The sequence below is a fragment of the Mustela putorius genome, unplaced genomic scaffold (genome assembly GCF_011764305.1).
Source record: "Mustela putorius furo isolate JIRA1106 unplaced genomic scaffold, ASM1176430v1.1 tig00537248_pilon_pilon_pilon, whole genome shotgun sequence".
Classification (NCBI taxonomy): Eukaryota; Metazoa; Chordata; class Mammalia; order Carnivora; family Mustelidae; genus Mustela; species Mustela putorius.
The window spans coordinates 5,834,308-5,849,026 of NW_025422387.1; the positions used below are offsets into that span (position 1 = coordinate 5,834,308).

General features: G+C 41.5%; 1 protein-coding gene across 2 annotated transcripts in view; it reads left to right on the forward strand.

The window, feature by feature from the left end:
* Nucleotides 1–398: 398 nt before the first annotated feature.
* Nucleotides 399–14,719, forward strand: part of ATP2A2 (ATPase sarcoplasmic/endoplasmic reticulum Ca2+ transporting 2) — a 60,065-nt gene continuing 45,744 nt past the window's right edge. For both annotated transcript variants that reach the window (XR_001179533.2, XM_004753221.3), the window contains exons 1-5: nucleotides 399–1,124; nucleotides 1,822–1,839; nucleotides 1,940–2,022; nucleotides 8,730–8,834; nucleotides 14,219–14,357. Coding sequence is in view for 1 of the 2 variants with exons in the window: in XM_004753221.3 (XP_004753278.1) it covers nucleotides 1,007–1,124; nucleotides 1,822–1,839; nucleotides 1,940–2,022; nucleotides 8,730–8,834; nucleotides 14,219–14,357 (463 nt within the window). In the remaining variant the exon portion in view is untranslated. The remainder of the gene's footprint in view (nucleotides 1,125–1,821; nucleotides 1,840–1,939; nucleotides 2,023–8,729; nucleotides 8,835–14,218; nucleotides 14,358–14,719) is intronic.

Genomic DNA, 14,719 nt, shown 5'->3' on the forward strand with positions numbered 1-14,719 from the left:
AGGGCGGACCGAGTTCCCAGGTTCCCCGGCCTCGCCTACCCAGACACCCACCCCAGCCCCAGGCCCACCCCGAAGGGCAGGCAGTTTTCCTCGGGGCAGCGAGTGTAGGGAGCCCGCCGTGAGCCCTCAACCTCTCTGGGCTCTGTGTCAGCGGGCTGGCGGGGAGGGAAGACCACCGGAGCCCCGGGCCGGTTTAAGATTAGCTCTCCACGCGTCCGCGGGCGCGGCATCGCGCGCGCCGGCCTCTATCCGGGTTCCTGGGGGCGGGGCGCGGGAGGGGGCGGGGCCTGCGCGGCGGCGTGGGCGCTAGTCGCGCGGGGGGGAGGGAGCCGAAGGGAGGGGGCGGGGCCGTGCCGCCCGCGCCGCGCTGGGCCCTCTCGGCCAATGAGCGGCGTCCACATGCCGCGGCGGCGGCGAGAGGGGAGGCAGCGGCGGATAAATGCTATTAGAGCAGCCGCCGCGGAGCTGTCCCCGACGCCACCTCCTTCTCCTTCGCCGCAGTTTCCTCCGCCGCTGTCGGGGGTGCGGAGCTGAGGGAACAGGGCGAGCGCGCCGCGCACCACCCCGCCGGCTCGCCGCCCCCGCTCCGTTCTGCCCTCAGGGGTCGGCCGGGTGCCCCCTCCTCCGGCCCGGGCGGGGCCGCGAATCACCTCAGGAGAGCGGGGAGGGGGTTCGGGGGCCGCGGCCTGCGTTCCCGGCGGGCGGTTGAGGGCGAAGGAGGCCCTCCCTTCTGACGAGGGGAGGGAGGGTCAGGAGCCCCCCACCGCCCAGCTGAGTCCGGGGCGTGCACCGGCGAGGGCCGGGCAGCCGGAGGGGCGGTTGTCTGGGGGAGGGGGCGCGGGGTGATTCAGCGCCCGGCGAGGCGGAAGCGGCCGCAGGAGGAGGAGGGGGAAGAGGCCGGTCCGCGCCTGGGCGCCCGGGGTGGCACGAGCCCGCGGCCCGAGTGCGAGGCGGAGGCGAGGAGGCCGCGGGGACTGGAGGCGAGGCCGGCCGGGCTCCCGCAGTCATGGAGAACGCGCACACAAAGACGGTGGAGGAGGTGCTGGGCCACTTCGGCGTCAACGAGAGCACGGGGCTGAGCCTGGAGCAGGTCAAGAAGCTCAAGGAGAAATGGGGTTCCAACGGTAGGTGCCCGGCTCCGGGACTGCAGGGGCCCCGCGCGGCCCGGCGCGGGCCCGAGAGCCAGGGAAGATGGCTGACCGGGCTCCACCTCGTGGGTCTGGGCTCAGCGCCCGCCGAGGGCTGCAGGCGGCGGGTCGAGCCCGCGCGCCGGCCCCGCGGGAGAAGGGACTGCAGACGGGGGCTCCGGGCTTGTCCGTACCTCCGGGACCCCCGCGCCTCGAGCCCTTGACCTTCCCCGCACGCAGTTAGCTCGGTGTCTTCTCACCCGCAGCAGCCGGCCCCGCTGGAGGGAGGGACGCGTTCTCCTGCAACTGGGTTGAACCCTGCGAGACATTTTCTTGTCCCCAGCCAGTTTATGAGGCGTCGTTGCAGTTGAGAAAGCCTCTAACCGTTCTTGTGCTACCCAAAGTTACACATCTGGCAGAAGTCATGACATAGCTGAAATAAGTCCTTGTTTCGGGAGCCCTGATTAGTAGATAGCGGTGCGGTTTTACCCTTCGGGATACACTAAGGTATTGGTTACAACAGATTTTCCTGGGGTACCATTTGGTGTGGTTTTTATTTAAAATGGTCGAAGGTTCATAGATCTGGGTACGTCTTTCGAAGACTGATAATTTTAGCAATTCTCTTTATAACGACAGTGCTAATTTTTTTCTCCCCTTCTTGACACGTTGCCTGGGGAATTTCTACATTCTGCAGAGTTACCGGCTGAAGAAGGTGAGTTATCTTAGTATGTTCTTCTTTTTTTTTTTAACCGCCCCCCCCTTCGTGTGCTCTTGTTAAGATGACATTTACAACAATTGTTTGTTTCTAACAGGAAAAACCTTGCTGGAACTTGTGATTGAGCAGTTTGAAGACTTACTAGTTAGAATTTTATTGCTGGCAGCTTGTATATCTTTTGTAAGTATAAAGAAACTTAATTTCTGCTCTTTTCAGAGATGAAAAGCCAAGAACAAGGCCTGTCTATTGAGTGAGAACATTATATTTAGAGATTTCACTGGTGTCTTCATTTTTTAAAAAAAATCTAGATATTTTAAAATTATAAACAAAACACTCGAACCATTTGTGTGCAGAAAATTAATGCCTGACATTTACAGTGCAGTTAGAAATTGGTTCCAAAACGAGGCAGAGTCTTAAAAATTTTTGTGGTTTATCAGTTTTAATATCAAAAAATTCTTTGTTGGAAAGCCTTTTCTGTTTTGGGTTCTTCCATTGTGTAAGATCATACTAAGATGGTGTTGGGCCCTTTGTAGTCTGTAAATAGAACTTACAAAAGGAATATTCCAGTTGCTCTCCCTTCCTGGTAATGGCAAGGTGACAGTTGTTTCTGACAGTGACAAGAATGATGACGGCAGTGATGGCACCACTGTTGACCAAATTTGGTCACTGACCTTTAGGGTGGTATATTTATCTAAATTGGACCCCTGTCTTAAGTGACTCCTAGGTAGAGAGAACAAGGTTCAGTGCAACTGGTTCTAGATTTTTAAAGAAAAAAACAAAACCAAACCCGTTTTCTCTGGGTCTGTGTGTCGTTACTGTCTTGAGTCCCGTATGGTTGCTAAGAAACTGGTGAAATGCAAAGAACTACAGCAGAAGAAGGGTGATGAGTTGGTGAGGTTATTTCTAGGTTATTAACATTTTTTTCCTGTTCAATATTTTTTACTGCATTTTTTCTTGGGCAGTGGACTTCTTGATAGTTTTCCTGAAAATGGTCATGAATAGGACACAGATGTTCCTAATCCTAACAGCATGAGATGACTTTTGTTCTTAAATTACAGTATTGTATTCCTACAATAACTATGATGGGAAATGAAATTCACCCAGTGCAGTACTTTTTCAGGCTTCACAAAATTGACACAGTTTCAGGGTTTCATTTTTGTTTGTTTGTGCATTTGCAAACCACAGGCATCTACCTCAGTCTTTATGACAACCGTATCATAGAAGGCTATTTTGAGAACTAAATCAGAAGGAAGCAGTGGGCACTTCTTTAGGTAAGGGGGGGAAATTGGCAGGAGGTGAGCTTTTGGAGTAGTATTATATACAGATTCTGGCCTGAGACTTTAATACATCTATCATGTCATGTTGGCTAAGTGATATGTAGTTATTAATAATCAGTTCTCACGAATCTTTTTTTTCTGTGGTTTTCATTGAATAAAATTGAGAGTGTCATAGCAAAGCATACAGTGTCCTGAATTACTCCATACTTACACATCTGTCTGTTCTTGATTAATTCACCGCCACCCCTCCTAAATGGCTCCTGTTTTTACTGATTAAGATAAGGGAATAGAGTTGTTTGATTATCAGTTTCAGTACATTGTTGTGAGGCGAAACAAATACTATGTTTGGGGTAGTGTAATGTTCATGTATGTTTAAGCTACCTGCATAATTCTGAAGTAGCCTCAGCTTTGGCTGTTAAAGTACCGGGGTTCAGTAAGGTTATCAGGGACATCTTAGAAGTAAATCACCTGGTATATACAAGGCAGAGATAAAATAAATTTTTATTGAGTTATTTTGTATATCTGCTTAAGGCTGTGTTGTAACATCAGCATTATTTCCAATAAACAGGCTATTGAACATTTGGGTTTTATAGGATCTCTTGAGTTGCCGGTTCGAATGACTTTTGTATTAACATTTTGAATTAGTGATGTGTGTGACTTTTATTTTGAAGAAAGGAGTTTATAGTTTCTAAGCATTTTCAGGTGGGTTTTTAAAATGCTCTAATTTTATCATAGGGTAGGATGTTGGATTTTTATAGCTTTATAGAACTGTATTTTGGAATTGAAATTTGAATTACCTTTTTAGTAACTACTTGGAGTTAATGCTCAGGACATGAACTGTGTGACATTTTCATTTCATGGATTGCTAAACAAAAATAATAAATGTTTAGGAAATACTGTTATTTTGCTCTGACTTGTTTGATCAAGACATTTTGGATACAGACCTGTTTTGTTGATTTTTCTTCATGTGAAATTGGCACAATACTACATTGTTCTTGACCTTTTCAGTCCTCATTTCTTTATCTTTTAAAAGATCACTGAGTCTTTTTTGTGGTGGTCAGTGTATTCCTAATTTACACGAAAATTGTGGTAGAATATTCATATTCTTTTGGAGAATTAAATAGACCGTTCCTACAATGTGTACATGATATATCGTCAGGTTCTGCTCGAGTTAAAAAGAAATACTAGGCTTTCATGATTTATTTCAGATCTCTAAATTGTTAACTGTAGGAAGCTGCGTTAATGTGTTATACTCATGACCTGTAGGGATAAAGTTTAATTGGAATATTCGCCAGATAGAAATAGTTTTAAGTTTCCTCGGATTAGAAGAAGTGAGCTATAATTTCTCCCACTACACATAAAGTAACATTAGAAATTCCTTCATTTCCCATTCATGAGCTACAATCCTGTCACTTTGTCTGTACATACTCCTTGGTCACAACTTTGCCCTTCATTTAATACATCATACGATTGCTTACTGGAATACCCATTCTTTTTTCTCTTTCACTGCTTCATTAGGTATTTATTGAACACCTGAGACGTGGCACAGACACTGGGGATACAGCATTTGAACAAAATAGACAAAGTCTCAACCTGGAGCCGACATTCTAGTGGAGACAGATAATAAACAAGTAAAATGTATAGTCTGTTGGACGGTGATAGTACGTACTATGGAGAAAAATAAAGCAGGGAGATAAGAGTATGAGGAGGAGGGTATAGTTCTCAGGTAGGGTGGTCAGGAAAGTCCTCCAGGAAGGTGACTTTAGAGAAAAGACCTGAAGGAGATGAGCAGGAGGGCCATATTTGCCTCGTCCGAATTCAGAAAGCCCTTTGTGGTAACACAGTTTGCAAAAGTTGCTCCACCCTCCATCCCCAGTTCCCCACCAGAGCTACTTGGATTGACCCTAAAATGCTGCTTAAACTTGCTTAGACTTAGGCACTTGTCATCTTGTCACTTGTGTTTGAATAGTGTCTTTCCTTCCTACTGGACCCTTTAGAAGGGATTCTTCATTTCTTTTAGAGCCTGGGTTAGTGATTTTGATAAAACAAATATATTTGAACTTTGTGTTAGTAGCATTTTCAGAATATATGATGTCTGGTTTCTTCGGTTTTCTTAGTACAGTATAGTCAAGAAGTAGTTTATATATTTGTAATGATTCTACTTTTTTCCCCTGTTTTCTTTTAACTTTTTTTTAAAGGATAGAATGGGTGGTTCACTAATTGGTTTAACTAATTTATTTAGAGCCTTTCTTTAAAATGTTTTGAAAGGTGAGTGTGTGTGTGTGTGTGTGTGTGTGTGTGTGTAAGAAGGTTGTATTCTCAAATCTAAAACCAGTATTTTTAAGTAACTTTGTGTGGATCAGAAGAGAATGTAGTCTAAATCATACCTTTTTTTTTTTTTTTTTAATGGCTAAAAGAATTTGTTTCCCCACCCAGAAAATTGTCATAACATTTATTGGTGATACCTTTCTTTCTTGTGAAGTGTTTTTAAACTTCTTTTATTATGTAAATTTCTTCATTTGTTGAGCAAGTATTTGAGTACCCAGTGTCCTTGCAAGTTTCTAAGGACACAAAGAGGAATGAAGACAGGTGCCCTAAGTCTTAAAAATATGCTTATAATTTCTCTCACTTTCTTTTTTTGGGGGGGACCTCATTGAGTGCTCATTACATTATCCCAACATGTAGCTAAGATAATGGAGTCACGGAACTATGACTGTCTCCCACTGAAACACGTCTTTTTACCTTGGCTTAAAGTTTGCTTTTGTTCATTAAACTCCACTCTCCAGCATCTTCTGGTTGTGCTGTCAGAAGTTACTGTTATATGCAGAGATCAGTTTTACAGCTAATTAGAAGATAGTCTATACTATCCTGTTGAAGCAGTCTAAGTTGTTGTTGAGTATTTATTATTAGTAAGTGGCTACTGAATAGGATTGGCAAATTTTGAAACTTTGAATTTGCTGGATTATATAAGCCCCAGAAGACAAGTATTGTTACTGTAGTAATAGTGCAAAGCAAAGGAGAAACACTGTGCCTAAAATTAACTGCAGTAGCTTTTTCTTCCACTTTCCTTTGAAAGTGTTGATGAAATTGGTTACTTATTGCTCTAGATGTTTAAGTGCAAATACTGCCCTCAGGGTCTTGTACCTTATAGGTTATATGAGATTTTGTTTCATTCGTTCGTGCCCCTGTAATAGTGAGCTTCATCTGTGTACCAGAGTCACTTCTAGGCCCCTGGGGATACGCTGGTGAACAAAAGACAGTACAAATAGATAATCATTTATGTTCAACGTATTCTCAGTGAAGATTTTAGAAACATTTACTCCACCATAGGAACATATTTTGTATGACTCAATAAGCCATATTTATGAACTGACTATACTATAATGCTAAAAGGCATCTTTCATTTTGGTGATGTGTCGCACACTCTTCACTCCCTCATCTCCTGGGATCTTTCATTGATCAGCATCATCATCTCATGTATACTAGGTTTCCTTTCAATAGAACAAACCAGGAAGGACTTCATAACATGATCTGAACATAATCAGCTGGATTGGTTCTTAGCAGTTAATGACACATGGGTTGATCTTCACTTTGGGCTGTAGCATTTAATTATTTGGGTTCTTTGTAGTTTCAAAATAGACATTTTAAAAAGTATTCAGGAAGTTGATGGTTGTTGATTTTAAATAGGTTCAGCACCAGCCTTCCACCCTGAGAGATTTGCCCACTAGTTTCCCATCATCCAGTTATTAATATACTTGTGGAACCATCAAATAATTATGACTGCTTGGGTTTCTTGCACATAAACATTTGAAGTCCTATGGTGGAAGAAAAGGTTACTGCATTATACAGATTAGGATTCTACTTCTGCAGAGCAACCACACATTTTTTGAAAGTAAAGATTTGCTCTGGTAGTCCTGTCCCTATTTGCTGTAGTCTTCCCTTTGCTCCAACTGTTAGAGGATAAATTACTTTAAGTTTGTTCCTTAGGCTTAGCTGCCAAGAGGGAAGTTCATACCCTCTTTAACAAGGTGTGAAGCTTATCTTACAGTTGCTAATGCCTCACTGACCTTTTGCATAGGTCCTAGTTACTCATCAGGTTGAGTGATTTTTTTCCCCCAAGAGCTAATTAAGTTTCTTATTTCTGATATGCTCTCCTTGGCAAGTGTTTGAAAGACTAGTATCAAAGCAGCTGTGGTCTTGCATCTATCAAAATTTATAACTTCCTAGAGAAGTTTTCATTTTGGCACTAGGCCTGGCCTTAACACCAGGAATGCCCTGTTGAAAGCCTGCGGCAACATTTATATTCATTCTGGTTTTCTGCCTGCCCTAGTTCACTAGCTGTACCAGTGGTCACTGGTACTTCTTAGGACTCGGTCCTGGTGTCTCCTGATTTTTTTTTCCTGCTCAGGTTGATCTTTCTTGTTCATTCATCATTCCCTTATCTTATTTCGAAAATTCATTTTTGGCCTTGTCTTACCTCTCTGGTTGTTTACTATTTGTGTAAAAGCTCACTTTATACTATTCCACTAAGTATAAACATAGATGGTTTCATTATTGCCACGAGTCATACCTGGTTGTATTAAAAAGTATCAAAACCAGTGCTTTCATTGTTTACTAAATCAGTCTTTTAAAGAAAACAATTTTTGTGAAATATACAGACATTTTAAGCAATGCTAAAAAACAAAGGCAAATCGTATCTCCCAGATTGAATCATTAGATATATTTGACATCCTTTCTGGATAGGCAGTTTTTCACAAAAAGTCGGTTTTAACTATTTAGATGGCTGTTTTACCATGTTCTTTATCATTCTTAATGATTCATTTCTTGGGTTCTCTTATCAACTTAAGTTTGCTCGGTTATGAAGTTTAATTTCTAGCTCACGCAACCATAACCTCGTCAGGATGTAAAAGCTACAAGTTAAGAGAACCACAGTAAAATTCATTTTCTGCTCATTTTCCTTGGGGCAGTGTTCTGTATCTAGATATAAATAACATTTGTTTCCCCTCTGAAGTGCTGTGTTGATAGATGACGTGTCATATGGAGGATAACCTTCAAAATACATTCCTTATTGCAGAACAACCTTGAGTAATTTTGAGATGACATATAGTGATACCATTGAGAATAACCGGGGTGCTATCAGTACTCTATAATATGGAGTCCATGATCAAGTGATTTTTACAATTAATTTATACCTATTAGTATTATTTGGTAGGAATACTAAACAACCCAGCAAAGTTGTAGATGATTGCCTTTTCCTTTAACAAAATGGAGAATTTAAGTTTTTATTCTGAATATATTCATGTAAAATGAATGGGTTTAATTTCCCGGAAAGTATTTTATTTAGATTTTAAAACAATTAATATGCAAAAAATTAAGTTAGCTTTTGAAGAATAGTAAGAAGTTGTCTAATTTTGATTCTCAAGAATTACTCTGAACAAGGGACATAATAAACTGGTTGTTGGTGTCATTACATTTTGCCACCATTTGTTTCTAGAGATGGTAAGAAGAGTTTGTGTATTGCAGTTCCTTTAGTGCCCACCACTTTTGTTGTCAGGTGGCACTAAGCCTAAAAACACATTACAGTTCTAACACATGCCATTTCTTTTTTAGGTTTTGGCTTGGTTTGAAGAAGGTGAAGAAACAATAACAGCCTTTGTAGAACCCTTTGTAATTTTACTTATATTAGTGGCCAATGCAATTGTGGGTGTATGGCAGGTAAGCAAAAATTCTGCGGCGCTAGAGCTTAGCAGTTTATATAAGTGATTTAAATTGCATTAATCTGTTTTTCCTCCTGATATATTGACTAGAAATATCGTTGAAAAATCTACATGTGGTTTTTATTTTGTCTGTTTATTTAATGGCAACGTTTTAGACCTCTTCTGCATGATTATACTGCTAAAATTGCTCATCCTTCATGGTAGCATAGAGTTAAGAATATTGGATGAGAGAAGCTATTTGAGGAAAACCAGGACATTAGAAAACCAGTATCTGTCTTTATATTTCCTAGGTGCTTCCTGTGAAAAGTTTTCATAAATTTGATGTCATTTTTATTCTCCTCGGATTTTAAAAAATATTTATTTATTTATTTAGCTGTAAAAATTGTTTTCCCTTAATAGCATACCCCTGGCTGTTTTCCTTCTGTTGCCCAGGACTTTCTGACTCACAGAATGAAAGCCAGTGTACAGAAGCATAAGATTCCTACCCACCCCCCTTCATGTAATTGCTATTCTGTATATATCTAGTTTAGAGGACTTTAACTTTTTTACTTTCCTAGGACTATTGATCTGTTTTTTTTTTCCCCTAAGATTTTATTTATTTATTTGACAGATATCACAAGTAGGCGGAGAGGCAGGCAGAGAGAGAGGAGGAAACAGGCTCCCTGCTGAACAGAGAGCTCAATGCGGGGTTTGGGGTTTGATCCCAGGACCCTGAGATCATGGCCCGAGCCATAGGCAATAACCCACTGAGCCACCCAGGCACCCCATGTTTTTTTTTTAATATATATATATTTTAACAGATGGAGACTAACACTTCAGATTCATCTTGAGTATTGATACTTAAATATGGTATAATCACCCCTTTGAGGACTAAAATAGAGTGCATCTACATTCTTTTTTTTTTTTTTTTTTTTAAGATTTTATTTATTTATTTGACAGAGAGAGAATACAAGTAGGCAGAGAGGCAGGCAGAGAGAGCGGAGGAAGCAGGCTCCCTGCTGAGCAGAGATCCCGATGCGGGACTCGATCCCAGGACCCTGAGATCATGACCTGAGCCAAAGGCAGCGGCTTAACCCACTGAGCCACCCAGGCGCCCTGCATCTACATTCTTAAAGTGGAAACATTTTATAAGCATACTTAGTCCTATTAGAATTGTAAACTTATGGGGAGCCTGGGTGGCTCAGTCATTTAAGGAGTCAACTCTTGATATTGGCCCAGGTCATGAGATCCAGCCCCATATCAGGCTCCCCACTCAGCAGGGAATCTGCTCGCGGTTCTTCTTCTCCCTCTGCCTTTAACCCTCACCACACACACACTTGCACTCTCTCTTTCTAAAGTAAATAAGTAAATCTTTTTTTAAAAATTGTAAACTTCTGATCTTACTAATAAACATGAAGGCCGGGGCGCCTGGGTGGCTCAGTGGGTTAAGCCTCTGCCTTTGGCTCGGGTCATGATCTCAGGGTCCTGGGATTGAGCCCCGTCTAGGACTCTGCTCAGCAGGGAGCCTGCTTCCCCCCCATTCCCCCAGCCTGCCTCTCTGCCTGCTTGTGGTCTCTGACTGTCAAATAAATAAAATATTATAAAAAGAAGAAAAAAGGAAGAGGAAAGAAATATGGTCTTAGAAGAACATTTTATTGTGCTATATTTCTCTTTATTTTTTCTGTTTAAGTAGAAGTAATTTTTATGTTTAAGTAGAAGTAATCCTCTTGTCAATAGTATAGGCAAGAGAGACAATAATGGAGCATTTGATTGTCCTTCTCAAGTAGTAATGTATGTTTTCCTATTAAATAATTTATGCTAGTTACAAGGTAGATACTTTATGTACATTCCCATTTCACTGTTACAGTGATCTTATCAGGCAAATGATATTCCCACTTGACAGGTGTGACCTTGAGGTTCAGAGTGATCAACTGACTTCTTAAAGGCCATATAGGTAGTACAGAGTATCTGGGACTTGAATCCAGACCCAGGCTGATCCAAATTCTAAAGTAAAAACTTATAGCAGTTTTCATAGGACTTTTATTTATTTATTTATTTATTTATTTATTTGACAGACAGAGATCACAAGCAGGCAGAGAGGCAGGCAGAGAGAGAGGAGGAAGCAGGCTCCCTGCTGAGCAGAGAGCCCGAAGCGATGCGGGGCTCAATCCCAGGACCCTGGGATCATGATCTGAGCTGAAGGCGGAGGCTTCAACCCACTGAGCCACCTAGGTGCCCCATTCACAGGACTTCTATATTTATTTTCATTTAAAAAACAACATTCTTATGTCTTAATTTCATTTACGTGGTATACAGAGTGGTGTGAGCAATACTAAAGAGTTACTGCCTTCTGGAAGGGAAATTATAAGTATAGCATAAGGTAGTAATTGGAGGTGGGGGGGCACATGCTGCTGACCAGTGTCATTAAAGAAGGTGACAAGTGATTGTCACCGAGAATCACAGAAGCCGAAAATTGTTCTAATTTTAGTATATATGCTGCTGAAGTGAGCACTTGATATAACCTATTTGAATATGTGATCATTTGTTTCCCTTTCCCACCCCTACTTTCTAAATGTTCCTTTTGATCTTTTGAGGGGAAGACTTTTAAAGTAATTTTAATTGGCATTTTTGTCCTTGGGGTCTGAGATAATTTCTCTTTCATGCTTCTAATTTGAATATACTTTTGCTAATTTTGAGAAGTAAAATACAGTGCTCCTGGGATATTTCTTAACCTTGAGCAGTCTAGTTAAACTCTACCTGACATGACCTTGAAGAGGGAGAAAAGGAATTAAAACTGCTACAAGTAACAAATGGGAGAGGTAGTCCTATGAAAAAAGTGGTTTCAAGTTTGACTAATCAAGTATCAGCAGTGCTGAGAATTTATTCTTTTACAGTATCAGTAGCATTTGAACATAAGGACCTTATAGCAATGGCATTTAATCAGAATTAAATATTCTAGTTTTTTTTTTTTTTTTTTTTTTAAGATTTTATTTATTTGACAGAGAGAGATCACAAGTAGGCAGAGAGGCAGCAGAGAGAGGGGAGGAAGCAGGCTCCCTGCGGAGCAGAGAGCCCGACTCAGGACCATGACCTGAGCCAAAGGCAGAGGCCTTAACCCACTGAGCCACGCAGGCGCCCCTAGTATTTCTGTTAATACCTGTTATACAGGTATTCTTCAAGCAGATCCGATATGGGGTTGAAATTATTTTTATCATGAGGTTTCCAATTTTAAAATATTCTATACTTTTTTCAGGGATGTAAACATTTAAAGTGAGACTCACACTATTAGCTTTCAGTTTTAAGTCCTCTAATTTCACCTTAAGCAGGTTTTGGGATTTTTTTTGCGACAGACCATAAGTCTTACACTAAGGTAAAAAATGAGATCACAGGGATGCCTGGGTGTATCAGTTAAATATCTGCCTTTATCTGAGATTGTGTTCTCTGGGTCCTGAGATTGAGCGCTGCATTGGGCTTCCTGCTAAGCGGAGAGTCTGCTTCTCCCTTTCCTTCTGCCCCTCTACCCTGCTTGTCCTCTTTCTCTTGCTCTGTCTCAAATAAATAAAAATCTTTTTTAAAAAATGAAATCGGGGCGCCTGGGTGGCTCAGTGGGTTAAAGCCTCTGCCTTCGGCTCAGGTCATGATCCCAGGGTCCTGGGATCGAACCCCGCATCGGGCTCTCTGCTCAAGCAGGGAGTCGGCTTCCTCCTCTCTCTCTGCCTGCCTCTCTGCCTACTTGTGATCCCTGTCTGTCAAATAAATAAATAAAATCTTAAAAAAAAAAAAAAATGAAATCATGGGGCGCCTGGGTGGCTCAGTGGGTTAAGCCACTGCCTTCGGCTCAGGTCATGATCTCAGGGTCCTGGGATCGAGCCCCGCATCGGGCTCTCTGCTCAGCAGGGAGCCGGCTTCCTCCTCTCTCTCTGCCTGCCTCTGCCTGCTTGTCATCTCTCTCTCTCTGTCAAATAAATAAATAATTTTTAAAAAATGAAATCATGTAGTATTGTGCATAAATTCTACCCAGGTAAAGGTTAAATTGAGCTTTATATCAGAGGGCAAAAAATGAGAAGTGAGAGAAATTAATCCTTTGTGCATTGAGTGACGTCTCCTGGGCGTGCACCGTGTAGATTTGTTCCTTGACTTCTAATTGCTTACTCTCTGAAAGGAGGGAAGACAAACTTGGCACATGTGCTACTTTTCTTTTTCTTTCCCTTTCTTTTTTTTTTTTTTCTTAAAGGAACTTTCCTATTGCCTTTTTTTTTTTTTTAACATGTTGATTTCTACATCTTTCATCTCAAAATTTGGAAAGAAAAGCTATTTGTGACTAGGATTTGACATGTTCACATACAGTATTGTAGTAAATATAGTATATATGTTATGGGACTGGCAGGGTTTTTTGTTTTCTTTAGCGGGGAGGTGGAAAGGGATAGAGGGAAACCTAATCAGGACCCATGCTCAGTGCAGAGCCCAACTTGGTGCAGTTTCACAGCCCTGGGATCATGACCTGAGCCGAACTCAAGGGTCAGCTGCTTGGGGCACCTGGGTGGCTCAGTCAATTAAGTGTCTGACTCTTGGCTTCAGCTCAGGTCATGATCTCAGGGTCATGAGTTCTAGCCCCACCTCGGGCTCTGCACTCATCTGCTGCTTTAGGTTCTCTTTCCCTCTCCGTCTGCCCTTGCCACCCATACATTTGCATGTGCGTACTCTCTCTAAAAATAAATGAATCTTTAAAAGAAAGTTGGACATTTCAAATGACTCAGCTACCCAGGCATTCCAGGACTGGCAGTTCTCTGATGAGATTCCACCCATTTATTAGTCTTGACTTACTGCAGAAAGATTTCCTAGAATTTGTGAGATGTAACTTGATTTTCTTAATTCATCACTCATAGTATGTATCATGTGCTGAAACCTAGTGTAAATAGTTTGTAAATCCTCATAGCCCTTGAGGTAGTAGCATTGGTGTCCAGGTTTTGTAGGTACCAAACCGGTGTGTTGTGTAACTCCTGCCTAATCACATAGTCAAGTGGAAAAGCCTGGAGTGAACTAGGCAGTCCAGCCCCAGACCATCACCTTTCATGTGCGACAGGATCAATTTTCAGTGCTGTGGCTGTGGCTCGAGGTGAAAGCCGTGTTACACAGTGGGCTTGGGGACAACAGATTCTGTAACTGCTTTTTCTATTAGGATTTTATTCCCTGTTTAGGCCTGTTAGGGTGCTTAATTCTTCATTTCTTAGCACAAAATTGTAAGAGCCTAGTGTTTATCATCGTATGTGAATTGTTTATAAGTATCAGTGTGTATCTTTTGTGTCTTTTTCCTAAAGTTTAGAACTCTAAAATTTGATTTCTTGGTCTAAAATACTAATTTGCAACGGCAGGTGTGTGTTGACCATCATCTTTTTTTTATAGGAAAGAAATGCTGAGAATGCAATCGAAGCCCTTAAGGAATATGAGCCTGAAATGGGCAAAGTATACCGACAGGACAGAAAGAGTGTCCAGCGGATTAAAGCTAAAGACATAGTTCCTGGTGATATTGTAGAAATTGCTGGTGAGTTGAATTTCTCATTTTTTAATTTTACTTTGTTCTGTTTATTCTATTTTATTTTATTCTTGATTGTGTATCTGAATGCAGTCCTCTTCTCAAAGCTCATACTTAAGCATTTTAAAAATTATGCTTCTATGTATCAATTATATTAATAGGTTTTGGTGTCTTCCAAACAAATCAAGTTTTCTATATATTTCTAGGTGTTTGGCACCTCCCCTTGTGTTGATAAAATTTGTTTAAAACAAAAAGTGTTTTGAACTATTGTACCTACTACTTTTGGTCCATGGTGGTACACTAGCACTAGTGAAATAATGAACTTAATCTCTATTTGACAATTAGTTGTAGTGAGCAATTTAGAATACTAG